This window comes from Solanum stenotomum, chromosome 11 (genome assembly GCF_019186545.1).
Source record: "Solanum stenotomum isolate F172 chromosome 11, ASM1918654v1, whole genome shotgun sequence".
Lineage (NCBI taxonomy): Eukaryota > Viridiplantae > Streptophyta > Magnoliopsida > Solanales > Solanaceae > Solanum > Solanum stenotomum.
Window position 1 is genome coordinate 53387376 of NC_064292.1, and position 25213 is coordinate 53412588.

Below are 25213 nucleotides of genomic sequence, written 5' to 3' on the forward strand. Positions count from 1 at the left end.
ACACGTGTTCATTATGGAAGTTTTATTCCATTTACATAAAAGACTTGCAAAAATATGTGCATGCAAGTAACTGGAAAAATAAAAAAATGTTAAGTATACTTGTAAGTTGAAAAGAAAGTTTAAAAAAAGTTAATAGTATAACTTAAATTTAAAGAAAGTTTCCATCGTTGTTATAATGAAATATTGTTATAGAGCAATCTCGAGGAATTAGTTAAAGTGCACAAAATTCGATCTTAGTCTTAGTACAAAGTTACCTGATACTTGTTATTGATGAAAAGTGACAAAAAATAAAATTTTGACATAAAATATATAACATGACCACGACACTAGATTAAATCTTCTTAAATAGTCAAATGTATTGTTGAAGGCATGTTCTAATAACTAATTGTAATTGAGGGGAACATGTCTCATGCGTTGAATATAACAAGGAAATATGAAGAAATTAATTTGTTGTGATTCTATGTATCATATCTTAGAAAATATACGTATATATATTGTGGATAACATTTCTTATTATATAATTAAAATGATACCAATATAAATTTTGTCTTTATCAAAAATTATAACTTGAGTTTTGCCCCAATATATGCAGCTTTTGTGTTGGATATATTATAATAATTTAATAAGCAAAAAATTAATTTTACGTTCATAAAATAGAGATCTTAAAAAGAAAAGGAAAAAATAGGATAATATTGCGATGGTAAAATTAAATTAATCTCTACACACTCAAAAGAAAGTGTCTTTTTTGATGCTTTCAAATAAATGGTGTGGTAGGAAGAAAATATTTTTATATTTGGTTTGTCAATTTTTTTTGAAAAATATATTCGGAAAAATTGATTTTGTTGTTCATTAATGGACTTTTTAAGAGATCTTACTTTTACGTATAATAGATCTAAAAAAATACCATTTTTTAAAATTTAATTTCTAAATGACTAAGATATTATCTCATATAAGTGTTACATGAGTGATATTTCACGTTGATTGTATCCTCCTACCCCACCCCCAACAGACCTCAACTTCACCTCTATCCCAACCACCCCACCATCCACACCTTCACCTACCATAATATTTATCTAGACGATATACAATTTTTTTTAAAGAATATATGTGTTTTAACCAAAAATCATATGATGAATATACATGGGCCAAATATAAGTATATAGTTTGTGGGCTTATTATTAATTTTGTCCAAGTTGGATAGCCAATGGTCCAATTTTGCAAAGCAGTCCAATTGCCATTTCGGTTCCAACTTAAACTACAAATGACATGATAGATTGCTTTTCCGCAAAATTTCAAATTTAACAAGTTTTATTTTACGCGCAATATTCTAACTTATAGTTTTGAACGTTTGCTCATTGGATAGTCAATATAAAAAATTCAAAATCATTCATTTTTCAAAAACATCACGTGTAATTTCCTAGTATACCAATGGCCGATGATAGGCCACTTCATAGAAATATAAATGCATAACACGTAAACAAACATTTAAATTTGATCTTAATTGATAAATAAATATTTTAACTTTGAAAATACATGTTCAGACGCCTCAATTCAGTTTCACCTAACAACTAAATAGTCCAACCCGTGATCCGTCTTGTCTATATCTTGTGGACACCCAATTATAATGATGTTTAAATACCAACATGAGTTGTGGTGCACTGGTGAAAGTGTTTCACCCTTAACCAGAGGTCTCAGGTTCGAGCCCTGGGTATGGAGAAAATCATGTTGGAAGCGCCACCCCCCGAATGGGCCCTGCAGTGCGCAATCCGAATTTACTCGGAGCTTCAATATGAGCTTCAAACACGAAGTAAAAAACCAAAAAAAAAATGATATTTAAATAATAACAAGTTAATGTGTTTACATGTACATACTCAAAGTTGGTTACAAAACAAATACAAAAGTTTAGCGCCTCTTTCTCCTTCATCCGTTGCCTTCAAACCCAAGCTGCCAGTCCATGTAGCGACACAGAGTTTTAAGCTTTCAAGCCAAAATCGAAAAATGAGGAATGCCCAAATACCCAAATTCAAATCATTGATCTCGTTAAAAGAAACAGAAGCAAATTCCCTTTTATGGCCGCCAAAATTTTCTTCACTGTCATCATCTTTGCAACAATATATCAATTCAGACACTCCTATTTTTGGACAAAAGATTCATTCATACATTTTGAAAACTGGGTATCAACCCAATACCAATATACGTATCAAATTGTTAGTACTTTACTTGAAAAGTTCTTGTCTTTTTTATGGCCGCCAAGTGTTTGATGAAATGCGTCAACCAACTCTCTCTGCTTATAATTACATGATTTCTGGGTATGTGAAACATGGGTTTGTCTTAGAATGTTTTAATATGGTTAGAAAGTTGTGTCTTTGTGGTGAAACTCCAGATAAGTTTACACTATCAATGATTTTGAAGGGGTCTACTATTAGCTATGTAGAGTCGTATTCTCTGGGTATTGGAAAGCAGGTTCATGCCCAGGTGATTAAATGTGATGTTGAGGGTGATGATGTGCTTTATACTGGGTTAGTTGATTCGTATGTGAAGAGTGGGAGGGTGGATTATGCGAGGAGAGTGTTTGATTTGATGTTGGAAAGGAGTGTTGTTTGCTCGACGTCGTTGATAACAGGGTATATGAATCAGGGTTACATTGAGGATGCTGAAGATGTGTTTAGTAAAACAATGGAGAAAGATGTTGTGGCGTTCAATGCGATGATTGAAGGTTATAGTAAACAGATTGAAAATGCTAAGAAGGCGATTGAGGTTTATATTGACATGCAACGTTTCGGTTTTAGGCCTAATATTTCTACTTTTGCAAGTATAATTGGGGCTTGTTCTGCTCTAGCAGCATCTGAAATTGGTCAACAGGTTCAAGGACAGCTGATGAAGACTGAGTTAATTGAGCACGTTAAAACTGCAAGTGCTTTAATTGACATGTATTCTAAGTGTGGATTGGTTGAGGATGCAAGAAGAGTCTTTGACCACATGCATGAGAAGAATGTCTTCTCTTGGACTTCCATGATTGATGGATACGGGAAAAACGGGTATTCCGATGAGGCACTTGAACTATTTAGTATAATGCAAGAAGATTATCACATTGTTCCAAATTATGTTACATTTCTAAGTGCTCTCTCAGCTTGTGCGCATTCCGGACTAGTTGTTAAAGGAAGAGAGATTTTTGAAAGTATGGAGAGAGATTACTATATGAAGCCAAGGATGGAGCATTATGCTTGCATGGTTGATCTCTTTGGACGCTCAGGGAGCTTAAATCAGGCATTAGAGTTTGTAATTAATATGACTGAAAGTCCAGATTCTGATGTTTGGGCAGCTTTACTCAGTTCTTGTAGAGTGCATGGAGATGTGGAATTGGCAAATTTAGCTGCCAATGAGCTTTTCAAGCTAAGTAGTGGTAGTCGTCCAGGGGCATATGTTGCACTATCTAATGCTCTTGCAGATGCTGGTAGATGGGATGGTGTGAGTGAACTTAGGGAGATTATGAAGATTAGAGGAATATCAAAGGGCACAGGCTTCAGTTGGGTTGGCAGTGATGGTAGTTTGAAAGCTTTTTTTGCTGGACAACAGACATAACTAAAGGTAATAGTAGCAAGTTTTCACTCTTTTTTTTAATTTTTTTTACGAGAAAGAGTTTTCACTCAGTTAATCTGATAACTTGTTTTTTTTTAATATACAGTTTAAGATCTCCAGAGCCTGGTAGTAAAGAAAGGCATCATTGCCAATCTGAAGCGACTTAACCATGCCTGAACAGGAAGATAGAAAATTGACACGTCACTAGTTGAAGTTACACAAATGGAATATATACCTCCTCAGCTGCATGGTTTGGCTTTCTTCACCCTTGTACAAGGATTCAAGTTCATATACTTGAGTTTGTTTCTATCTCCTTCAAGGATTCAATCCTTTTATTGTTCCTATCTTTCAAATTCAAGTCTCCCGCTATCCACACTCGTGTCAGGGGTGAAGAGAAATAATTTATTCATAGTCAAATCATACTAGCAGAGTCTGCTAGTGAGAGAGGATTCCACTTTCCCGCATTTATCGATCAGGATCCTCAAGGCACCAAGAAGGTATGTTTCTTTGCATGGTTGGCAGCTAGGGACGAGATATTGACAATGGATGAGCTAATGCAGCATGTTTGTTGTGGATGTTCCTGATTTTGTTTGGGTGTACAATGTGTAATGCTGTGCACAATGGAAGAAGTGTTGCATTACTAGTCCTTCAGAATGAGGAAGAGAAGAAATAGGGCATGGATGTTGATCTGCTAGCTTTATTGTGGGTAACATGGAGGGAGAATAATACGAGAGCATTTAAAGGGGGTTGAAATAGATATCTGTTTCTAGTTTTCTTTTGGTGCAGCAACAACGTCCCCTGTGTGTATAGATGATTGATATCCTTTGTAGAGAATCATATTTTTGTGTAGGTTCTCTACGTTTTACTATACAACTTCTATACGGGGTTTCTCCCCACACATTAATAAATTTGTTTACCTTATTGAAAATAAAGTTGTATTTGAGATACTATTTGGTACAGGTTGGACAATCAGTATTGTCATGTGCGAGAAGTGATTGTTAGATGAAACTGGGCAATAGTGAGACTACTGGAAACTCAATCAGTCAGTTATACCAAAACAAAGGCAGACACTCAACTGTTGGAGTGCCTGACCAAGTCGAATGTGTTTTTATTTGTCTAAGTTTTTTCCATTCTCTTGAGCTTTACAATCAATAGCAGGTTGACATTTCTGTACAGTGTATGCAACAAAGCTGACCTTGTGGCTCCATAACATTCCAAGCATGTAGTTCTTCGCATTGCATGGAGCTCAAGTCCGCCTCCATAGACCTCCTAATTCATTATTGACTAAGGCCTAACAAGCAGACACTCTATCTATTGATTTCCAAAGTGAAGCTTTTAAAAGTGACTTGATTTCTTGGGAATTGCAAGTTTTACCATCAGTCTTAAGCATAACCTAGAACAAAAAGGAGATTAAATGTGTTTTCCTCGGCCCGTCTACACAGCATCAAGCGAATGCTTAAGTCTATCTATCAATTGATGTGATAAATTCAATCTTTTCCGGGGAAGTTGACTTCTTGGATAATCTTTACCATTATACATTTTTTTTTTGGATAATCTGGTGAAAAGTAGATCTTGTAATATTTATGCATTGTTTGGCTATTAGGCATGTTAAATTTGGTTTTGCATATGCCTTCCGTCGGTTATGGAAGTTTATCATCCCTATATGTGGTCTGGTTCTTAAAAGAATTCTTTAGTCTGGCCCAGGCATTGACAGGGACATAATGTGATGCTTCTGTTAAGGATTTGTGGAACTAAATATTCTATGCTTGGATGTTGGAATTTGCTGTTTCATGATTGTGAAATTGTCAAGAGGATGAAACTTATCAGTGCACATTGTGAAATTGCTGTCTCATGATTATGAAGTTGGAAGTTACACGCTTAAGGTCTCTTTGGTTCATGAATATTGGGGCCATCAGAAGTTCTTCCCGCATGTTGTAGGATAAAATAAACAGTCTACATTTCTTCCCGCATATGATATTTATCTTGAGCTAGTAACAAGTTCTAATTTTAACTGCATGTTGTTGACTAACCATTGTTCTTATGCATGAATAGGATTCATAGAGGGTAGTCTGATGATGCTGTCATTAAAATACTGGTGTATGGCCTCAAAGGTATTTATTTCCACTTGTGAACTTCGTACAAAATGTTGTGCTAGTAGTTTTTTCTGCAGTTTATTGCTTCTCCTGTTCTTATACCTTAATAGAAGAAGTATTTGAAGATAGTTCATCTTACTTGTTCATTGAAGAAGCTGGAGTCAATAGTGACAAGCCTCAAGGCTATACACTAAAAGTGCTGGAGGAAACTATGGTGTAGATTTAAAATGGAGACACAGGTTTTAATTAGCTTTCTGAATATAGAAGAAAAATTGATCTTTAGAAATACTGGTGAATTCCATGATTTTCTTGAAAAAGGAAAGCCAACAGTAAAGAGTCAATAAATAATGAGAAAAACTTGTTGATTGCACTAAGTTCATTTTATTGAAATTGAGTCTCTGGCATGTAACTCTTTTTTGCCTTTTCCGTAGTGATCAATGAAACGCCAAAGCTTGTTTTAGGGCTTAAAAAGATTACACCAGTTTAAGAAATTTATTCCTGATTCTTTGATCAATGACTCCTTCCATCCCAACTCCTGTTTTTAAGCTTCATTGTGGATATTTTGGGTGTGCTGCATCTTTGGTTAAAGTAGCTTAAGCTGATTGAGCATGTACAATTGACTTAGAAAGAGTCTATTCTTGTTTTCAAATTAGCTTTTGGTACCAACCATTCTGTCTTAACCCTTTAAAGTCAATATAGGTAGCATTTACAAGTCGATAAAGGTGGCGTTTAGGTAGCCGGTATACGTCAGAAAAAAGGTAGTCTGTAATCCTATCCTACAGCTTCCTGCTACTGAAATGTACAACTCGTTGGACTTTCATGTAGTCCCATGATTGAATGCTAGAGGGTCATGCAATTCTTTTTTGAATTTTCTAGTTATTTGCTCTTTTTAATTGCACTTAGTAATGTAGTCCTCAGGGAGGGGCTGCAAGGTGAGTGCTAATTTTGTTTGTGTTCTAGATAACTTTTTCATTATCCTTTGGCTCCATCTTGGTCTGTCGGGGTAAATATGTGAGGAGGTCCATGAGATGATTGTGATGTGAGGAACATTGGCACATTAACTCATTAAGTGGTTATTCAAGCTTGTTTTCTGGTTATAATTTGGGCCATCATATTAAAGACTTTCTTAGCCTTACACTTCCATGAGTTAAAAAATACTTTTTCTTTCTCTTAGTACATTTTATATTACAAATTTATCCTAAGTGGTTGTTGAAGGGTGGGAATTAGTAATGGTGACACTAAAGTTGTGATTTTTCAAAAGAAAATTTCAGCATTTTTCCTTGGCTAATAGTTGGTGAATTCATTCTTTGAGCTTTTTCAAGAGATTCAGCTTGATCGTTGTTTAAAATGGCTCCGACTTCAAGAGCATTTTACTTTCGATTAAAACAAGAAATACTATTACACATCAATCGATGTTAGCGTGGTATAAAGGTGTTAGGTGGTGAAGGTGTATTCTCAAGTTCTGCTTTATACACAAGTATATATGTCAGTTGTTAACACATCTAAGAATATCGAATTCCATTTCTATTATGTCTGTGCAATTATATTTTTCTACTGAAATTGTTTGATTAAATTGATACGTAGTCCAGTGTGATTTTAGGGTGAACATTGTACCTGAAGCTGTTGTTCACTAGAATTCTTAGTAATGGGAAGCACTGATGCAAAGGTTGGACTAACGGTTTAAAATGTGTGTTTGGCTTTATTTGCAGAATATATATTTGACCAAATATCAGGAAAATAACAATCATGATTAATAAGAGTATGAAGGTGCTAAGTGTCAAGTGTCTGAATCTCAAATTTCTTCTTTATAGGTAGAAATGATGAGAGATTGGAGGTGCTCATGCATCAATCTACATCAAAGTTTAAGGCCATTGTGCGGATGAAGCTTTTAGAGTTGCATTTAAGCATGAATTGTTTGATTAAGTTGATATTGGTCCCGTTATTGTTTTGTGTCTGAATGTTATACTAGGAGCGGTTCACCAGTTGAATATAGTCATCTCCTATAGCCATCTTGAGGAATGGTGGGACACAGACAAAAAAGCAATCTTGCACGTAACCGAAAAGAAAAAATAAAAAAAGTTACTCAAGAGGATCAGTGTGCTTTCCTTTGGAAAAGAACAAAGTTATGTGGTCCTCTGTGCCCTTCTCTTTTGTTTGTTCTGAGCTTATGATGAACTTGCTTTCCTTTACCTTTGGGGGTGAAAAAGGTTAGGGAGCATTCACCGTTACCACTCCTTGATAAAGAAAATCCCTTTGGTAATCTTATAAACTGATTATTTGTTCTGCTTTCTCCTAATTTGTCATTGGAGTTGCAATTTGTTTACAGTTAGGGGAAGATCTAGGAGGGGAAGATCTAGGAGGGGGCGAGGGTGTTCACCCAAACCCCCTTGGCAAAAATTTACATTGTATATACAATTTTTTTTTAAAAACATTTACTTTTAGGGGTCGTTTGGTAGAGTGTATAAGAATAATGCTTCTATGATGTATTAGTAATGCATGCATTAGTAATGCAAGCATTAGTAATGCTTGCATTAGTTATACTTGCATTATTTCTTATACATTGTTTGGTTTGATGTATTGGAAATAGCAAGCCTTGTATAAAGACTATTAAAAAAATATTTGTTTACAAAAATACCCCCACATTCTTTTACAAAAATAATAATAATAATTATAATAATAATAATAATTATAGTTATAATAATTATAATAATAATATATAATAATAATAATTATTATTATTATAATTATAATAATTATAATAATAATAATAATAATAATTATAATAATTAATTATTATTATTATTATTAATAGAGGGTAGTTTTGTCATTAGTTAATCTAATGCATGCATTAAAACCATTGCATTGCTAATACCTAGAAATCCATGGTATTAGCAATACACACTTTAATACACAATAGAGTGTATAACTAATGCAAGCATTAGTTATACATAGGTTGGAAAAGAGTACCAAACAAGGTACTAGTAATACACAGTGCTAATGCATGCATTATTTTTCCTAATACACTCTACCAAACGACCCCTTAGTGTATATATTTAGATTTTGTATCCCATGAACACAAGATTAATGGTTGGCTCAGTGGTTTAGGAGTTCAAAATTCACCTTGAGGTTCCAAGTTCAAATCCAAGACTTTACCGTGGGAAATTGTTATCGAAGAATTGGGTAAAAGACTAATTGTAGTTAATATTGTTGAGAGAAATTGAGAAATTTTGATCGAAAAATAAAAAAAGGGTGTTGAATGCATGTCCTAACACCATTTTCAGCTGCAAATCTAACAAAGCACATGCATGTGGCAGCTACGTGGTGACTGAGATTTTTCTTTTCATTTTACACTCGTGTTTTTGGTAGTTAGAAGTCTGATTTTATATTTTCCGAGAAGTTGATGCAGATAGTCAGTGTCACTTAACGTCTGAGCTACAAGTATCTTGCATGGATTAATCCTCTTCACAAGATCTTATACACACGAAACATTTGTCATAAATGAGGTAGCTGGGAAGTCCTATCAAGAAAATCCATCAATCCATGTTCTGCTGCCCCACCGATCACCAGGTCTCGCATAGCAGGTCTCTAGCAATGGAGCTTTCGTCTTCAATCCCAATTGACAAGTCACAGTGCCATCTGTTTTATGGAAAAAAAAACTTCTCATTAGCCTCAAGGAGCAGGTAACCATCCCCACACCTATGATGTTAACCTTAACCTTAGCTTTAGATGATATGAATATATGCTGGTCCCTTTTTTCTTTGTCATAGTCTATAATAAGGACTATTATATCCAACCCCGGAAAACAACCGGTATATGTAAACAACAACGACATATCCAGTGTATTCCCACTAATTGGGGTCTGGGGTAGATATAGTGTACGCAGACTTTACCACTACCTCAGAGGTGAGGTAGAGAGGTTGTTTCCGATAGACAATCGGCTACCCGGTATATGTGAAGTACCTTTTAAAACCCCTGTTCATTGTTGATAGGAGTAGGACCATTATATTTATGCCCAGCCTAGGAGAGAGGGAGAGAGAGGGTTAATCAATATGCTGCAAGTTGTCATTGAATTGAATATACAGGAATTGGCTCTTCATTTTTCTTTTTCGTGTATAGACATCAAGTCTACATCGATCTGATCTAACGGTCATGAGTGAGTTCTTTTACAGATACCTTGTGTCTGGAGAAAGAATGAGCAAAGTCTTTTGTAGTCCCTTTAGAGTAAGTTTTATTAAAACTAGTTGGGTCCATGAAAGTTGACACATTAATTGTTTGTTTTTGTTTTGTCAACTTTTAGCCAAATTATAACAAAGACTGATGTCTTTTGGTAAAGTCTTCTATACTTGAATATACTTGCATCAACAACCTAATGTTTTACTATGTTGCATCAAGTCCCTTGATGTTCATGAAAATCCATAAAACAAGTAGTAATATATCATATAGCTACATATGGGGGTTGTGATCACTGGTATCCTATACGAGAACTGGTACGTTTAGATACAGGCGAGTGATCGTAAGCAGTCTTAACTGTGCTTAGTGATCATGTAGGCACTGGAGGTACAAAGTTCACATTTGTTTCCTTTGGTCTGTATATATCGTTGAAAATACCTAAAAATACATAAATAGGTTAAGTTTTGGACCCATTTCTGCAAAGAAGTTATGGATGTGCTGACGTTAACATAAAATTTTGGAACCGCCTCTACATATAGGAGTACTTGATTATTCATGTCATTTGAGAAAGTTAGTTTGTTTAGTTCCGTGCAAGTAAGCACTGGTAATTGGTAAGTTGTCGCTTTTACAAAAAGCCTATACATGTTTAGAACAAGGCAAGTGACCAATGGCGGAGCCAAGATTTTCATCTGGGATATAGAAGCTAGTAAATTCTTGTTCGTGAATATTTGAACTGGTTGTTTACTGTTCCAACAGACTGATTAAAGAAAGAGGGTAAAATGAAAGAAGATATTAAGTTGGAATGTTTGTGATTTCAACAACAACCAAAGAATATCTACTAGGAAGAAACCAGACAAGTTCAGTTTTTGAGTGCTTAGATAAGTTCAAATGGTCCAAGAAAAGTGGCCATATGGGAAAGGAGATTTCAACTTTTAGCCACAAGTGTTGTGTCTTGTTGGTGGATAGGTCAAATAGGTGGTAGCTACTGTCAGTTTACTCATGAAAGCATTTACACTTGCCTCCCTCTTTTGTAAATGGTCCCCTAGAACCTTGTAGTTTCTGAAAATGATATGCAACTAAAAATTTATAGACATTTATATTGGGAAACTGTTGTGTTAAGATTTGGTTTTCTGAGACCATAGGTTCCTATTTTTACTCATAGGCTATTCATAATTTCATATTTGATATAACAACATAATCAATATAGTCTCACAAGTGGAGTACGTATGGTGAGGATAGGATGTACGTACTCCTACCTTGGTGGGATAAAAAAGTTGTTTTCGATAGACCCTCAACTCAAAAGAAAAGATATTGATGTTGTTGTGAGCGTTTCATTTGAAAAGCTTTGTACTCCATATAACAGAAGTTTGCAGTTCATTTTCCTTCCCAACAATGGAGACAAGAGAGCAGGTTTTAAAGTTGTGTAGTCAGTAGAGATAGATACCTCAAGGTGATATTTTTTGTCTGCTTAAATTTGATGAGTTAGAGTTGCAAGCGAAAGGTAACATATATTCGGTTAAGTTGTTTGTAAGTTGACTCATACTAGCAGCACCTAGAGGTGTGACCTAGTAATCAATAAAGTGTATATATAATCAGTGGCGGATTCAGAAATTTTATTTCATGGGTGCTCAATTGTTTTTAGTTTGAGAATTGCTATATAAAGTGGGTGCTTAGTTGATACATTTGAATGAATTATTAGATATTACAAACAAATATTAGTGTTTATCGCAAAAGCCAATGGGTGCTTAAGCACCCATAATCCATAACATACATCCGCCACTGTATATAATCATGAAGCCTTATGTTCAAATTTCAATCGAGACAAAAGAATACTAGTAGGTGACTTGGTCGTTACCTAAATCTCGATGGATAGAGTTTCTGATACCTGTATTGATGAGAAGTAATAGGTGTGTGATAGAATAATCAAGGTGCCTAAATGAGAAACAAATTACATTTTGTAAACCTTATCTCATGGGTTCACTCGGCGTTTTTCATTCTTCACACGATTTTTAATAATCTTTTCAAAGTCAACCTAACCTCGTTACCTTTTGAAAATGTGTTAAATAGTCTTTTGCTCTTACGCCTTTATCAATCATAAAAGAAAAATAAATAGTTATATATAAAATTGCCAAATCATTTGAAGCATGAGCAAAATTGTCTCTATTATGAAGACCTAGCGAGTTTCTTTTCTATTGCGCGTGGTGAAAGATTTTTAAAAGTTGATACTACAAGCAAAAGAAGGAATCAAAGAATATTTTCTTTAGGTACTAAAGAGATATAACATATACTTAGATTGAAATAACACTTAATGTGCGCGTAAACTGATCCAAACGTTACCAGAAAGAAATTAAATGCTCTTATCATATAAGCATGACTAATTATCAGCTCATAAAACATGGCTTGTGAAGCCAGCCAGCCAGCCAGCTTGTAGATGAGACAGTATAGAGGGGTGGGGGTGGGGGTAGGGTGTAGAGGGTGGGGTCAGAAGTGGGCACAAATAGATTAGATGAATTTGATAATACATTGGGATCTGAGCCCCTATTAAAAGACAAAGATGTATGTAGGGTCCAAGCCAATGGCTAGAGAGTCAAAAATGGCTGACGACTCTACAGAACTTAGGCAGGACCCACCTATTCATCAATCAATAAAGTAGACAGAAAGAGAGAGAAATGTTTATTCCCCTACGTGATGTGTGTGGGGCCCCATTTTATTTTTTAAATTTTCGCACTCGATTAAACGATGTCACATAAATTGAAATCGATCGTATTAATCTTCAATTCCTTGATATAATCACACATGCGGAGTGATCTTACAAAATAAGGTTCGGAAAAGATGGACGTATATGCAGATCTTATTTCTATCTCTGTAGGGGTAAATAGGTAATTTATTTTAGGGTCAATTAATTTAGATATTGGTTCATAAAGTTTCACTTTGACAGTGAATTGTTTCCCGCAAAAAGACAATTTCATATGTAGAAATAAAATTCGAGATTTCTGCTTAAGACTGGAGAAATTTTATTCATTCCACTACAACTTCCGAAGGGTATCCACTCCTAAATGGGAGGTGTTCTCCACTTGCTGAGGAGTATAGTGAGAAGATTTTTTTTGGGTGACGTGGCTCTGTGAGAAGTTTGTTTCATGGGCCCCATTTTTGTCGGACTTAAAAGACATTTGGACGTGTGATTTGGGCCCTACAAAAGAAAGTGGCCTTTTTAATGGGCCCAATTACTTTACAAGTGGATGGCCCAACTCAAATGGGTCCCTTCTTTCAAAAATAGCAATCACTACATGGAGCCAAAGTTGTCAGCTTTAGCCTCTTTTTCCTTCTCATGTCACACTTGAAAGAACTTACTATTGTTCTTTTCTCCATTACGTTTATTATAACGGTTTCACTACTGTATTTTCTATTCATGATTTTATTAGGATTAACTTGAGCTGAAGGTCTATTGAAAAACAATCTCGTTATCTTCAATATAAAAGAAAAGTCGTGTAGACATCATCCTCTCGATATCCCATATATATATATTGAATATGTTTATTTGTTTTTGGAAATTCTTGGGAAACCCACAACCTTTGTTACAGTCTCTCCCCTTCGGGTGAGCACTCTGTGGTGAAACCCTTTGTGGTAGCCTGCTCACTTTCCAATAGCTTGCAAAATATACGGGAGATGTAAACTGCATTAGGCAAGCCCTTACAAGTTATATTGAATATGCTTATTTGTTTTTGGAAATTCTTGGGAAACCCACAACCTCTACTACAGTCTCTGCCCTTCAGGTGAGCACTCTGTGGTGAACACTTTGTTGAAACCTGGTCACTTTGCAATAGCTCGCAAGATGTAAACCGCACTAGGCAAGCCTTATGCGCGAGCTCATAAATGAGTAGCAGACAGAGGCTGAATTCGATCCCATGGAAGATTTGCCTCCCAACTGCTCAATCATGTCCGTGAGGGCTATATTGAATATGTTATTATCGTTGTTATCGACTAAATTAAAAAATAAATGTAAAGGTGCAAGACTCAATGTGGGGTGATGTAATTCAATTGTCTCTTCTTCTCAACATGGTTCATAGAAAAAGAAAAAAGCAAGGCAAGGAATCCATAAGAAACAAATGGATTAGTTAAAATTCATCAGAAACAATTATTATTATTTTATTATTATAACTATTACAAATTGTACTAAAGTTTATATTTCTATATTTGGACTTCACATTGGACTCTGTCCTTTGCTAAATTCTAAGTAATAAACCTAGGATCAGTTGTTAATAAAAGATGTTGAATTTTGTGCTGTCTGAGAATATCAAAACAAAAAACTATGCCTAAAATTTAAATGCAAGTGGGGGAGCCATTATCAATTTGTAGCTTTTTTTTCTTTTCTAAAAAGATTTGTCATATTGCTTTGTCTCAAAATAAATCATATCCAATATTAGAATTGTTTAGTACTACTAGTAATTATCAAAAATAAGAAATAATTAACGCACCATATGGTGAGACAGATATGATCCTTTCACCATGAATAAACGATATTTGTTTTGAAGCTTGGTACGAGTAAAAATATCTTAACATGGAGTGTTTCTCCCTTAATGAGTCTAACACCTTGCAAATTACGACTGTTTATAGTCCGGTATATACTCTGGACATTGAATATAAAAAAATTACTATCAGAGGTATTAGAACTAAGACTTTAATTTTATGGATTCTTAATTTAAAATGACTACTTCAAGTATTAATAATTGAGTTCTAAATTTCAATATGTATACATATTTTAATGATTTTATTACATAATTTTTCCTTGTTTAAGTAAAGGCTACTGGAATTGCTCGAACCTACATCTAAGTTTTTACTCCCGCCCCTAATTATTATGCCTCATTTTCAAATAGGTTACGATCGACTATATATATTCTTACTATTCCATTTAACATTCCAAATAGCTCAACATTCTGTATATGATAGTATATGTCATCCTTAATTATATGCCTTAATATCATGAAAAAGAAGGCAAAAAACTTGATTAAGAATTTTGAGTGGAGTTTTATTAATTGTTAAAAAAAAATATTAGCAAGTTGTTGATTAATTACTACATTGGATGATCTAAGACTAGGTCCCTAGCTAGACCCACTTAATTTTTTTTATTTTTTTTTTTGTATCACTTTATTAGGATAAATTGCTATACATTGGATCTACTCATATATATGTGAAAAAACAATTAAACACAATAGAAAGTGATAAAAATGAAGAATAAAGTGTAAGCAATTATGCCAATTAATGACTTCATAAAGCAAATTTAGTTAGCATAGACAAATTGAAAAGAATATTTATAAGGCAAAAAACTTTATTAATTTCCACCATGAAGTTGAATCAATAGTAAATTATAATCCGTCCAAAATTTACTTCAATCAATTAGTCAATTGATCAAAAAAGAAAAAAGATCAAAATCATTTACAAGATTTAAGTAAATGAATTCTATTTTATTGACGAGTTAAATATATGACAAAATATTATAATTACATTATAAACTAATTTAATTATAACGATCTACTAAAATTCAACCCTTCGTATCAGTATAGATTATATTATTTCTTTCTTTCTTCATCGTTGTCTCTTTCCTTAATAATTGCAGATAAATATATATATAAATAAAAAAATTTACTAATTAATTCAAAATGCATATAGATATTTTAATGCATAAGAAAGCACTCGAATTTTCTATTATGTGTCCACATAAGAACCAATCAATGCATGTGGAAATTATGCAATATTTCAACAAAAGAATCATTTTGTAATAAATAATTATCATATAAAAATATCTAAATAATTACTATAAAGTTTCCAAACTTTTTCCAACTCATAATGTATTAATTCTTCAAGACATTATAAATAATATAATATACCATACTTTAAAAGGAAATAATTAGACAGAATACTAACAACAAAGAAATATCGCGTTAGTGGATTTGTCTTCCTTTCAAATGACCATACACCAATATTTTTAAAAATTAATTTACTTATTTTTCACTTGCCAATAATGAAAGAACTTTATGATATTTATAATCCTCTTTAACAATATTAAACTATTTTAAATGTTTATGTGATATTGTATTATATCTCTTCTAATATCAAAATTTCTTTGACACCGTTAATTTGTATTTGCTTTTTTTTTTCCCTTCATGTGTAGCTACTCTGGAAAAATTTCAAATATATGGTGTCTAAAATTTTTTTTGATAAAATTTTATATACATAACTGAAGTTTAATTATTTTTGTCAGAATTTAAGTTATTTTGCTTGAATTTCAATCATATATGCACTTCGGATTGACATGGCTGATGAAGTCACGTAAGAAATTCCATTATTTTTGCTTGAAGTTCAGACACCACAAATATAAAATGGATATATGTGCCAAAATTCTAAAAAGATGAATATAAATTAAATGACGATGTCAAAATAGTTTTTCCCGTGGAATTTTCACTTATAGATATTTATAATAAAATTATTTTTACATTATCAATGTATGTATAATTAAGTCAAATCCAATTAAAAATAATCAATCTGTATACAACTTATAGAATTATGTGATTCCTGAGTTTAGTGGTAAACGTTATTAACTCGGCGAGGTATAATCATGTTTAAAATTCCTCGCGGCTGGCTTAAACAGCTAATTAGTCGATAATTAAGCCGATTGATTACAATATAGATAGTGACTTAAGTGTTAATTTCATCTTTATTAATAATCTAATCCCATATTGACTAAAAAATATAATATTATCTTTAATGAGTAATATTTATTCTCTTTTTTTCCCAATGGTTATGTCCCTATGTCGAATATAAAAACATATACCTAATTGGTGAAAGTTTTACTCTTTTATTTTTTATTTTTAAAATCAAATAAAAATTAATTAAATCAAAGTGATAAATGAGTTTTGTGGATCACCCGTACAATATTTTTTTTTTTAATAAAAAAGTAAGTCGTGGAGGGCACGGACTAGGGTAGGAGGTTAGTAGATAGTAATGTGACTTGTTATATGTCTATATTAGTATTTGTATTTCGTAATATTGCTCCTATAATTTTTTGTCATTCGATTTTTGTTACTGTACTTCGATTATCATATTATTTTGATCAGAAGGTTTTGTTATGCTTTCACTTTCGTTTATTCTTTTTTCTGGACTGCTTCCTTGAGCCGATGGTCTATCAAAAACAACATCTTTATCTTTGTGGTAAGATTTATAATATTTATGTAGATTCTACCGTCTCCCATACTTATATTTTATGGGATTGTGAGTATATTGTAATTTCTTTTATCCATTTTTGGGTAATTTTTCAGTCACCTAATTAAACCCAAATTTGGTTATCAATCTATGTCCAATTTACTCCATAGTATCATATATTACAAGTTGATATATTCATTCTTCCTCTCTAATTTTTTCTATTTTTATACTGATAATTAAATTAAGCTAGTGGTATGCTAATTATGGTTTAATTAATATGATAGTGACGTTGTTCCCTAGCTATATGGTACTGACTAAATGCATTTAATCTCCTTTTTCTAATCTTGGTGATTTCATCACTTAATTCCTAATTTCCTACTTTAAATTTTGATAATTCTTCTCTTGCTAATTTAAATAGGAAAAAAAATGACCATTTAATAAAAACTTATGTATTTGATGTAAGATTGTACAAAGGCTCAGACATATTAGTGGTATAGTATTACTTCTTCCATCCCAAAATAGTTATCACGTATTGCTTCTCAAAAGTTAATTCAATTAATATTTGAAGTCAAATTAAATTAGATTAATTTAATATTTTAAAATTTAAAATATAGATATTCAATAACGACACGAAAAATATTGTAAATTACAATTCTTAGAATGTTGATCAAACTTCATAAAGGTTAAGCCTCGAGAAGCAAAATGTAACAAATATTTTTAAGATGATACCCCCTTAGGTGCTACCTGAACTATCCAGTACTTAATAAAATGTGAAAAGTTAGTGAACAATAGATGATATTATGAACCTAAACAATTCAAGAAATTCATACTAATTAAATAGTGATTAAAGTAGGTGATTAATTATTAACTAATTACTCCTTTTAACAAAGTGGAAGACATAGATTACCAATATTATAATAAGCACTTGAGCCAAGAAGTTGGAAGAAGCAATTGGTCATGAATTTCTTTTCTTTCCAATAATTATAAGCCTTTGGTGTTGGGACATGTATCATCCAATGCATGCATTTTGTATATTTTTCACTCGGTTATTGATACTATTTTAGAGCTCAACTATTCATAAATTACGTCATGTAAAACTTATCGAAGGAAAAAAAGTGTTACCTACTGGAAATCTTTCTTATTCTTTAGTGCTCAAACCCAAAATTTCAATCAGAATATAAATTTTTTATTTATCTCAACACAATCATTAGCGATCATACAATACTCTTTAATTAAGGCTTAAAGGAACCACAAATGTCCACATCAATATCAGTCCATTGGATACGAGAAAAGAAAAAGGAAAATTACTTTTAAGTTATTATCTTTCTTATTTTTTCTTAGTTATAATTAAAGTAATCGCATTACAATATAAGGCAAAAATAAAAATAAAAATTTGAGCCTCAAAAACGAATTTTTTAATACAAAGTGTTTCCCCTCTATGTAATTTGATCGGTTCGATTCCTAATTCAAACTGGTCAATAAATTTCGAAAATCAAATAACTATATATAAAAAAACTATTAATAATTGAGTCTTACTATCAATATGAGTTATATAATAGGATGATTAAAATTCCCGATTTACATTTTTGATCAAACATTTCAGGTTTAGTCCTCTCAAACCCGATGAAAAAAGAAGAGGAAAATGAGTCCCATTAGATACATAGGACCATTATATTTTGTAAAACCTTAGCACCATAGAAATGCAATTGTGGGAATCTCCGAAAATAATGCATTCCACCAACATAAACGGCTAATGTATTCTCATAAAATAAGGTCACATTAAGACTATATATCATCCTACTTCAATAATATAATCAATATAGAGTTTAGGGTTTGTTTGTTGTCATGTCTTGATAAGAGACGTACACACAACTTTTAATATGAGATGTCAAAAATTTACAAATCGCAAAAAAAAAATATAGTTTTATTTTCATTTCAAAATTTGTTATATATGCATAAATAACTTTTTACAATGTTGAAATAGTTTAGTATTACTTACGAGGCGTGGAAGAACTCTTTACTATTAAGGTTCACTTAAGATTATAATTGCATAAATAACTTCAACCGTAATCTTTTCATATATCTTGAATTATCAATTATTGTAACTTATAATACATTTTACACATAATTTTCAAATTATTTCAAGAACTTATAATTCTCATATCTGAATCACAAACCATCTAACTCTCGAAATCTGAATTGTGCCTATATAAATACGAATAGATAGATCGAGTATATTACACGTTCACCATACTTTTGAGTTTGATAATGACATAATCCAAAGAACAAGTCTTTATAGTCTGTTGGATCAAAACGGACAACACATCAGACAAGCGCAATTGGATTTTTCCGAACAATCCTCAAGCTTGAATGAGCTCTCTAATCGAAAATTTCTTTCACATTTTCAAAAATTCGATTACTCGTGACGGGATAGAGAAAGATGGGGATAGGGACTGAAGATGGTTGGTAAGATGCTAGCGGTCTAACTCGGATAAACAGATGAGCCGGTTATAGTGGACAATACATATCGTGAGCTTAAAGAATGAAAAGTTACCTTTATATCTAGCTTGTGACAGGGAGTAAAGGAAGTCACAAGGTTAAGGTAAATTTGGTTTATGTTACACATGTTTATAAGAAAAAAGCACACACACGCTAGGTGTCATAGTCTATGGCATGTGCATTTGTGCAGAAACATAGTAAAGAGAGAAAAGGGTGGGAGATATTTTCCGCTTGTGGCCAAAAAAATGTAGTACCAACAAAGGAGGTTAAGAAAATGACCATTTGCTTTTATAGGTAGTGGGTAGTAGTACACTTTTTTTACTATGTCCAACTAAAAATATTTGGAAGAGATTGTACCTTCATTTCAAAGGGTGGGGGGAGGGGGAGGGGAGGAAGGGGTTGAGTGGGGGGGGGGGACTGGGGGGGGAGTGAGGGTGGAGGGGGGGGTAGGGGAGGGGGTTGTAACATATAATCATTTGTATTTCTTTCCGCTTGATAAAAGTTTTAATCTTAGTCATTTTGATATATCAATGGTTAAATTTGCTTGTTAGATCTAGTAATAGAATCAGAAATTCAAATTGACGTCCTTTAACTTTGCTCCTGAAATTATTTACTTTTTAATAAATTTAAAGGATCAAAATTGTTTAGGAGTATGTAAAGGTCTAACTTTTAGCTCTAATCCTAGTCTATATTAATTCTAAGATATTTTATCTGATTTCCGTTCGATATCTAGTATTTATATGGTAGTTCGACTAATTTAAATTCGTGCATTGTTGGCCCAATTTCTCGGAGCGGTGTTTCGAACCATTTTTACCATTTTCTCATATTTAACCCCATAAAATAATGTCGGAAATTACTCTCTTCGATCCACTTTACTTATCATCTTTACTAAAAATAAATAGTCTCAAATAATTGTCATTTTAGAAACTATTTGTTTTCATCTTAATTATCCTTACTCAAGAAACTTAGAGAGAGATTAAGGCGGTGAAAAGAAGATAATACTAAAATGAGATTGATCAAAGGATTAATAAGGATAATTTAATTAGTCAAATTACCTCTTCAGTTAATATTTTCTTAAGGAGCATGAAGAAATAAACATGACAAGTAAAATGGACCGGAGTGAACGAAGTACCTTCAAAAGCTCCTATTTATTCTTTGGTAGGACCATACATATACATCCATCTATGCTTGATTAGGAGACAAGATTAATCAATAATCACACTTAATTAATTAAAGATTTACAACTTGTCTTGTAATATTGGGATATTGGAATTGGCTTTTCATTGTTTTGTATATATGATGGTCATGACTCATGAGTGTTAAGAGTAAGCAAATGTCTTTTTTCTAAGTCCCTTTTAGAGTAAGTTTAATTAAGACTAATCCATTCAATCAAAGTTGCCAATTTAATCATTCGTTTTGTTTAATTGCCAACTTTTTGCCTAATTATCTCTAGGACTTGACATCTTTCATAAATATCATATTTATATTAATTATCTATATTTGCATTGGTCATGATTCTTTTTCGTCCCATCAAAACTCTTGAAAATCATGATGAAATGTATTAAGGGCGTGTCAAATGAGTGGATTGTGCTACGTTTCAAAAAGAAATTCATAAGGAAATAATTTCTTTAATGGAAGTAGAGAAAACAAGTTTCATATAAACGATATTTTCAGTTCACTATCTCCGCACAATGCCCCCAACTTCCACTCCTTGACCATCCCACCCCATACCCCCACTCCCTGTCCCATCTCGCTCCATAGTGTTCTGCTAAATTATATATAATTTTCTTTTTAATATTTTATATAAAAAAAAAAGTTCTTAAAAATACTTTTATTCACGCTATATTTCAGCACAATTTTTAGATGGGCTGAATTGAACTACTCAAAATTAATTGAGTGATTCATAACTTTATAGGCAAATTTTTCCACCCTGATCAAATTACGAAACAGAATGAATCATTGATATTTGTTCCATGTTTAATTAGGTCCAAAAATTTTCTAATTTGAAAATTATTGGTTCATATTTTTTACTCATTGAAATTTTTCCGAATTTTCATATAAAATTTATATGTTGCATTGATATATTAAATTCATATGAATCCGACACGGAAGAGTCAATTAGTTCAATAATGGTCCAAGTTAGATGGATGAATTAAGTGCATGTGTATATAGGAAGGGTGTTTCAACTTTTAGATATAAGTTTTTGTCAAATATTGATAACTATATTGAACCTATACATATATATTGTCAATTTTCTCATAATAAACACTCCAATCCCCAATTTCTCATCTCTAGAATATAATGGTCCCCTAGATTATGAAAAAGAAATGTAACAAAAAAACAAATAGATATTATAGGACATGTACATGCATATTAGTGATCAAATAGCTAGGCTATAGATAAGAAAAATATTAAAAAATATAACTCGTGTTTCTTGTCTTTTTAGGTTTCTAATTATTACACAGGAATTTAGAAATTATTATATAAAATCTGAGCAAAAACTCTTGCATTTTCGTGAATCTATATATGACATGTTGAATCCCTTCTACCCAAATACACCTACTTGTTTATAATTTAATTTTCATTTATAAATTAAAACAACTCCTAAAATTCACCCCATCTCTTTTTAAATATTGTATTTTCATTCTTTTTCTTTTTAAAATATTATAATTTAATTCTTTTTAAAAACTTCAAGATTTAATCGTAGTCATGTCAAAGTTGACTTGGTCACTACGTACTTTACCAAAAATAAATAAATGCAAAGACTAGTCAAATATCGTATTAAGTCTCTGCAATAAATAAATTGTACGTATTTTGTAAGAAACATTTTTTAAATTGAAGTATATTTCGATCTTCAATCGCGAAAGAAAATAAGCTCTTGTTAATTATAAATTGGGAATTTTAATCTCTTTTAAAACCTTAAAAAATATTTGGATGTATATTTTACTTGATAACCATCGCTCTACTTCACAAACATGCATTTAAAGGATATGCATGTATCCTACATTATTTTTATTATAATTATACAAGGTGTTTTTATAAACTACTTCACTAAAAATGTAAATATTTAATTTTGAGTATAGTAAATTATTAAATAAGATATGATAGAAATTGTGAATCTAAATTCATAAAGTTTGTTTAACGTATGTGTGATTCCTTGTGATGTGAAATTTTGGACATGACATATATTGGTGCTTGTGTGCTCAATTTCCCACCAACCGTGTGACTCACCACTTTCCAACCAAGTGTCACTTAAATTTTCTACTCTCTTCGTTTCAATTTATTTTATTCGTCTGATTTTAACTTGGTACGTAATTTAAAAACTAAAAAAAATATTTGAATCTTGCTCTCACATTTAAGGTATCTAGTGTACCAAAATATCATATTTAGTTTGTAGATTTAAACATGTCACGTGAAAAATTAGTAGTACAAAATTATCAAAAAGGAAAAGAGACATCCTTTTTGGAACAACTTAAAAATAATACTAAGACAGATAAATTGAAATGAACGTGACTAATAGATTGTTTGTAGATTTTTTACTATAATTTATTTCAATTGAGCATTTGAATAAATGATAATATGTTCATATTTAAAACTCTCAACTCAAATTTTGAAATATTTTACGTATGTATTCAAACGCCTATAGCATAGATAAATTAATTGCATAAAATATTTCACCTCTTTTAGTTATACACATCAGTCTCAACTTAAACAAGTTTAAGGTTTTACCGCTTATTCTGGCTAATGCATATAATTAAAGAAGATGACATATTTTAAGTGATTAACTGATCTACGTAATAGACGTTTGAGAATAAACGTAAAGACTTTTTAACACCTAAAAGGAAGGTGGAGTACACTTGCAATGGAAGCAAGTGAGTACAACTTTTCCTTTGGGTACAAATAGGGCCTAATACTTGTCATTTTCATAGGGCCCATTTTTGTCCGGGCCTAAGAGTGATCTGGCCCACATAAGAAAGAGGCTTTAGTTGGTGGGCCCAGGTAACATTTCTTGTAGGCCCAGCCCATGGAATCCAACCAATGGAACAAAAGTAGTCAGCTTTTTAACTTTTTTTTTTCTTTCCCATCACTCTTGATTTCCTCTCTTTCGAAGGCAGATAGTTCGATGCACAAAATATTTTGTATTCACATTGGATTTATGAAAGGACTGCATTTCAAAGAGTGTGATACATATAATTTGCTCTAATATTAGCATTAGTGGTTGTTTTCACATTTCAAATATGTGACTGACTTTATTGTTGCTTCAAGACTCCCCTTGAAAAAGAACTTGATTTTCATTTTCCTCCGCAAAAAAGAGCTTTTTAATTGTTTTTTATTAGCTTCTCATCCGGTATTTAATGTTCGCTTTAGAATACTATAAATTCGAATTCATCCCGAAAGTCTCACTTTCTGAGGAGAAATTAAAGCTCATTCTGTTAAAAACGACTTTATATATAGGAACTAGAACTTAAACACGAGATGCATGATTAAAGAAGAAAAAATAAATACTTACATCATAATCTATAGTGATAAAATATTTTTGTTCAAAAGTTATTATATGGATTCATGACTAAGGGGGATCCAAAAAAAAAAAAACTTATTTTTCTTCATCATAAAAAAAACGTTAAACAATTACAAATTGTACTAACTATGTATTCATATTTTGGATTTCACTAGGGGTTGTGTTTATTAAATTCAAAGGAATAAACATAGGATCAGCTGCTAATTAACAGAGACTAAAATTAGTATTGTCAGATAATATGAAATAAAAATGTGTACTTGAAATATTATATAATTCAAGTAGGTCACCATTATCAAATTATATTTCTTTTTTTAAAGTTATCACAACTTTTCCTCAACATAAAATATTGTATTCACTAATTCTAGTAGAAAACTTGTGTATATTTATTGAAATTGCAACATATAGTACATCTGAATCAATAATTCAAAATATATAATCAATTTTATATTAAATTTTTAAAACTTAAATTTTGAATTTCACCTCTAAATAGTAGGATGTTTCTCTCGAGCGTAATTGTGATCATACGTAAAAGCAAAAAAAAATCAAAAGATCGATGAGATCAATCCTTCATTCTTAATCAAAGATTTCATATTCGAATTTTGTGAATGAAAAAGTCCCTATAGACTATAGTGAGGGAGCTTTTTCTCCTTTAGCTAGTACCAACTAGTCTGATTAATTCGAATACGATTCATTGTAAGAAAATTATTTTTTATTAGAGTGAAGAAATCTCATCCACGCCACAATCGAATTGTCTCCTATCTTGCAGCACCATATTCTCAAATATTACTAATAATACTACAATGTGTTAACATGATAATTAGCCTATCAATGCATGTGATTATTAATATAAATTATTTCAGAGAGAATCTAGCCACATTTTAGCTTTGTAAATATATATATATATATATATATATATATATATATATATATATATACTTGGCATAATTGTCAAAATAACCATTTAAATTTAGTATAAAGTTTCCATTAAAAATTTGCCAACTCATAGTGTACCAAGTCTTTGAGACATAAATATTATACTTTAGTATCAAATCCACACCCAAATGACAGCTTAAAAACACCAAGAATAATTGTGAACATTTGGGAAAAATTAGTGGAGTGGTCCTTTAAAATTGTGGTTGCATAAATTTTTAATTAG

The 25213-nt window shown here is 31.9% G+C and overlaps 2 protein-coding genes across 3 annotated transcripts in view; one reads left to right on the forward strand and one right to left on the reverse strand.

The window, feature by feature from the left end:
• LOC125845221 (histone H3.3) overlaps window positions 1-25213 on the reverse strand; it is a 202057-nt gene that overhangs the window by 26887 nt on the left and 149957 nt on the right. The gene's annotated exons all lie outside the window — the stretch shown is intronic.
• LOC125845196 (pentatricopeptide repeat-containing protein At1g28690, mitochondrial) lies at window positions 1902-13973 on the forward strand. 2 transcript variants are annotated; one of them, XM_049524645.1, is made up of 5 exons: window positions 1902-3588; window positions 3686-4076; window positions 5284-5690; window positions 9079-9352; window positions 13602-13973. In XM_049524645.1, the coding sequence occupies exon 1, from the start codon at window positions 1999-2001 to the stop codon at window positions 3580-3582; it is 1584 nt and encodes a 527-aa protein (XP_049380602.1). In that variant the 5' UTR covers window positions 1902-1998; the 3' UTR covers window positions 3583-3588; window positions 3686-4076; window positions 5284-5690; window positions 9079-9352; window positions 13602-13973. The 2 variants fall into 2 exon arrangements, with proteins under 2 accessions (XP_049380602.1, XP_049380601.1); XM_049524644.1 differs by lacking the exon at window positions 13602-13973 and having other exon boundaries at window positions 9079-9515.